Genomic DNA, 4,980 nt, shown 5'->3' on the forward strand with positions numbered 1-4,980 from the left:
AGAGTATAAGGAGCAGCCACACAGCGCCCCTGTAGGCAGTTATTATGATAAAAGCCCGGCGCCTACTGACCTTAATATGGATGGCAGCGCTCCCTGTCAGTGTCCTAGTTCCTATGATCTGCAGGGAGAAAATGGCGCTGGTGAGTGCTGGATCCGCTCTGAGAGGAAGCCCCGCCCCTTGTAATGGCGCCCGGCTTCCCGCACTAATTGTTTATACTGGCCTGATGATTTTAATGCTAACAGGAGCACCCTCAGGAGCTCAGTGTCCTGTCAGCGGAGTAGAGAACTCTTCAGGAAGTTGGTTCCTATTCCCAACCCCCCCTAAGTCCCACGAAGCAGGGAGGCTGTTGCCAGCAGCCTTCCTGTAACCTAACTCTAGAAAATAAAAAACTAAAAAAACTCCTAGGAGCTCCCCTAGCTGTGACCGGCTCCTCCGGGCACATTTTCTAAACTGAGTCTGGTAGGAGGGGCATAGAGGGAGGAGCCAGTCCACACTATTAAACTCTTAAAGTGCCAGTGGCTCCCAAAGGGCCTGTCTATACCCCAAATGGACCCCAGCATCCTCTAGGACGTAAGAGAAAGTAGAGTATAGCCTAGCAGATGATGATTACTACAGGGTATTATATGGTGTATTGCATGTAAAGTACCTTGTTCCACACCTACTCTGCTGTAGCAATATACCTTATATAAGGGCGAGTAACACATGTACAGGCTTACCAGCGTATGAGCACACACATAAAGGAATGCTACCTTACCAATGCTTCCAGGAGTAACGTTAGGAGACATTTCTCTGATCCATCAGCTCATATGACTGATGTTATTATTCATCTAGAATCTCCAATTCATACGATATGTTCCCCATCCATTGTTTTACATTGGTGCTGACATAGGACTTGGCGAGTGACTACATCTCCATTTATACTTCATGGTTAGTTACCAGTACAAGAGAGAGATATATCTAAGTCTTATTATAATATTACATTTGTTATTGTGAGTGTTCTCAGGAGGGTGGACACAATGATAGTCTGAGACACAATATTATAAAGCCTTCAGTAAAAGTTATGTTTTATTATACACACACATTTACAATTAAGTGTCCCAGAGAGTCGTCTTCTCCTATTGTTTGCAAGATTAATATTGTTACAGAAAATGTCACATTTCCATAATGTATTTTATTTCCAGCAGATGGACACACAAGCAGGAATATCTCAGAAGGACATCTAATGTTATCCCCGGATTGTGAAATAAAAGATAATGACAGTAGACAGGATTCTCCAGGAGATAACCCCATTACCCCAATTATACATCCAGCTCTATCAGCTGATCCCCCTGATCCTGGGGAATGTTCTCCTGATCACTCTGATATTGGTGCATCTGTTACAGCTCTGACAGTAGATACAGTGTTTCCCTGTTCTACAGATGCAAGATGTTTTACACAGAACACAAAGCCTATTACCCATCAGACAGGTAAGGTAGGTGAGAGGCCACTGATATGTCTGGAGTGTGAGAAATGTTTTACATACAAATCAGATCTTGTTATACATCAGAGAAGTCACACAGGTGAGAAGGCATTTCCATGTTCTGAGTGTGGGAAATGTTTTGCACGGAAATCACGTCTTGTTAGACATCAGAGAAGTCACACAGGTGAGAAGCCGTTTCCATGTTCTGAGTGTGGGAAATGTTTTGCACAGAAATCAGATCTTGTTAAACATCAGAGAAGTCACACAGGTGAGAAGCCATTTCCATGTTCTGAGTGTGGGAAATGTTTTACACGGAAATCAGATATTGTTATACATCATAGAACTCACACAGGTGAGAGGCCATTTCCATGTTCTGAGTGTGGGAAATGTTTTACACAGAAATCATATCTTGTTATACATCAGCGTACTCACACAGGTGAGAAGCCATTTCCATGTTCTGAGTGTGGGATATGTTTTGCACACATATCAAATCTTGTTATGCATGAGAGAAGTCACACACGTGAGAAGCCATTTTCTTGCTCTGAGTGCAGGAAAAGTTTTACCTGGAAATCCCTACTTGTTATACATCAGAGAAGTCACACAGGTGAAAAGCCTTTTCCATGTTCTGAGTGTGGGAAATGTTTTGCAAACAAATCAGATCTTGTTAAACATCAGAGAAGTCACACAGGTGAGAAGCCATTTCCATGTTCTGAGTGTGGGAAATGTTTTGCACAAAAATCAGATCTTGTTAAACATAACAGAAGTCACACAGGTGAGAAGCCATTTCCATGTTCTGAGTGTGGGAAATGTTTTACACAGAAATCACAACTTGTTACACATCAGCAAAGTCACACAGGTGAGAAGCCATTTCCATGTTCTGAGTGTGGGAAATGTTTTGCACACAAATCAGATCTTGTTAGACATAACAGAAGTCACACAGGTGAGAGGCCATTTCCATGTTCTGAGTGTGGGAAATGTTTTACACGAAAATCACATCTTGTTGGACATCAGCGCAGTCACACAGGTGAGAGGCCATTTCTATACTCCGAGAAATAAATCATCTCTTTTTGCACACTATAGACATCACTCAGGTGAGGAACCATTTTAATCTTCTGGAGTATACTCATCATTGCCATGCATTGTTCTTCAAGGTTCTTATCCTATCTCCTATGCTTTTTGCAATATACATGCTACCGCAGGGTGAAATAATCAGCTGTCATGCCCTCATCTACCACTGCTATGCAGATGACCTGTCTCTTGCTCCAGGTACTGAGAACCTAGTACCAATCCTAAATGGTTGTCTAGCTGAGCTCCAGGTGTGGGTGATGCCAGTTGGCTGTGACTCAGTCCTGGTGAAACAGGTCTTTATGGTAGAATCTCACCAACAAAGGGCAGGGCTACAGCTCAGCTTTGCAAACCAACCAGAATTACGCTTGGGGGTTCAGAGTTACAAAATGCTGATCATGGGGGTGATTCCGAGTTGTTCGCTTGCTAGCTGATTGTAGCAGCATTGCACACGCTAGGCCGCCGTCCTCTGCGAGTGTATCTTCGTTTAACAGAATTGTGAACGAAAGATTAGCAGAATAGCGAATAGAAAATTCTTAGCAGTTTCTAAATAGCTCCAGATTTACTCCTACACTGCGATCAGCTGAGGCCGTTTCGTTCCTGGTTTGACGTCACAAACACGCCCTGCGTTCGGCCAGCCACTCCCCCTTTTCTCCAGACACTCCCGCGTTTTATCCTGGCACGCCTGCGTTTTTCTGCACACTTCCAGGAAACGGTAATTTTTCGGCCAGAAACACCCACTTCCTGTCACTCCCACTCCGATCACTTCAACTATGGAAATTCTTCGTTCTGCCATGAGTAAATCTACAAAGTTTTGAGCTAATATACTTAGCGCTCTGCATACCATGCGCATTTTCGCATTAATCGCTCCGTTGCGAAAATCAGCAACGAGCGAACAACTCAGAAATTACCCCCCATATGCGAAATCTTGGTGTCCTGGATGGTGTTGTCACACTTAGACATCAGGTATCAGCCACAATCATTTCCTCATCTGAGGAACATAGCCAGACTCCAGCACTTATTTCCCTCAGAAGATCTACCTACCGTCATACATGTACTTGTATCATCATGCATAGACTACTGCAATGTCCTCTACCTGGGTCTCCAAGCAATAGAATTGCACCGGTTGTAGCTTGTACAGAATGCAGCAGCCAGGCTGTTACCTAACCAGCCCGTTCCTGTCACATAACACCCATTCTCTGCTCCCTTCACCGGCTGCCTGTAAGATGGTGACTCTATTACATAATCTTACTGACTCTCCCAGCCCTACATGACCAGGGTCCATGGTACCAGAAGCAGCTTCTGCCTCCTTACTGCCCTGCTTTCTTACTTCCATCTGCAGATGAAGGACTGTTACCAGCAGTACCAAGAATCCCCAAGCAGTGCTGAGATGTCAGGGGGGAGACAGGGTGGTGGCACTAGTGCTGTAGTAGGGGCTGCCAGAGGCAGTGTCTGTGGGTAATATTGTCCCCAAGCAGTGCTAAGGTGTCAGAGGGTAGACGAGGTAGTTGCAGTAGTGGGGGAGGACAGAGTGGGTGGCAGTAGTGTGGGGAGACAGGGCGGGTGGCAGTAGCGGAAAGAGAGGGTGGATGGCCGCAGTGCAGTACCAGGGGCTGCTGGAGACAGTAAAGAGGTGTATGGGTCCCGCACAGAACCAGTTGATAATTAGACTTAATGATGATTATGCTTCCTTATGTCTAATTAATCCCTTGTATGTGTTACTGTTATTTGCTGTGTCAGCCTTTATGTGTGTTCTGTGTAATAATCCTGAAAGTAGTGCTGCTACCGATCTCATCATTTGTAGTAACTTGGAAAAGATGAGATATGATGTGCACTCTGGAAGCTTATAGGGGGTTAATCAGAGATGAACACAGATGTGACATCATGCAGCCCCTGGAAAATGGTCCCGGCCCACCCACGTTCACCCCTCAGGGATGCTGCCACAATGTGTGTGTCTCTGCGGCCTCTACACGTGCATTTTGTCACCACCGGCAAACCGCTGCGGGCCACTATTGCGGTTGGGTCTGAATGACCCCCATAGTGTTTTGGATCTCCTGATATGTAGCTGTTTTACTTACCTGCAATACTATAATGTAACTTGAATTGTTTCTGTGATTTAAACGATATTTTATCCATGTTGTGCAGAGTAAAGTATTTTTTAAGTTTAAAATATAGAGAAAAATCTGTGTATTAAAGATATGAAATAAAGTTTTTTTTTAAAACAAAAGATTTCTGTTGAGTCTTTTTATGTGTCTGTGTATTATCTTATTTCCAAATAATTGTTGCTATGGTGACAGAAACAATTTCCTGTTAATGTGTCATTTGCATTGTTACTTTTGTGTCCAGCGGGTGGGCTCGGAAATGTTATCCTTTTCCTCACAACCCAAGTTGCTGGAGAAAATGAAGAAGGAGCTGTTGACGGGTCACGTTCCGCTTGAGCTGACAATTTTCTCAC

The 4,980-nt window shown here is 44.2% G+C and overlaps 1 protein-coding gene across 1 annotated transcript; it reads left to right on the forward strand.

Annotated features, from left to right (window-relative positions):
• Positions 1 to 1,185: 1,185 nt before the first annotated feature.
• LOC134984293 (oocyte zinc finger protein XlCOF6.1-like) lies at positions 1,186 to 4,693 on the forward strand. Its single transcript, XM_063949915.1, has one exon. The coding sequence runs from the start codon at positions 1,224 to 1,226 to the stop codon at positions 2,514 to 2,516; it is 1,293 nt and encodes a 430-aa protein (XP_063805985.1). The 5' UTR covers positions 1,186 to 1,223; the 3' UTR covers positions 2,517 to 4,693.
• The last annotated feature ends 287 nt before the right edge of the window (positions 4,694 to 4,980 follow it).

The sequence above is a fragment of the Pseudophryne corroboree genome (genome assembly GCF_028390025.1).
Source record: "Pseudophryne corroboree isolate aPseCor3 chromosome 3 unlocalized genomic scaffold, aPseCor3.hap2 SUPER_3_unloc_47, whole genome shotgun sequence".
NCBI lineage: Eukaryota > Metazoa > Chordata > Amphibia > Anura > Myobatrachidae > Pseudophryne > Pseudophryne corroboree.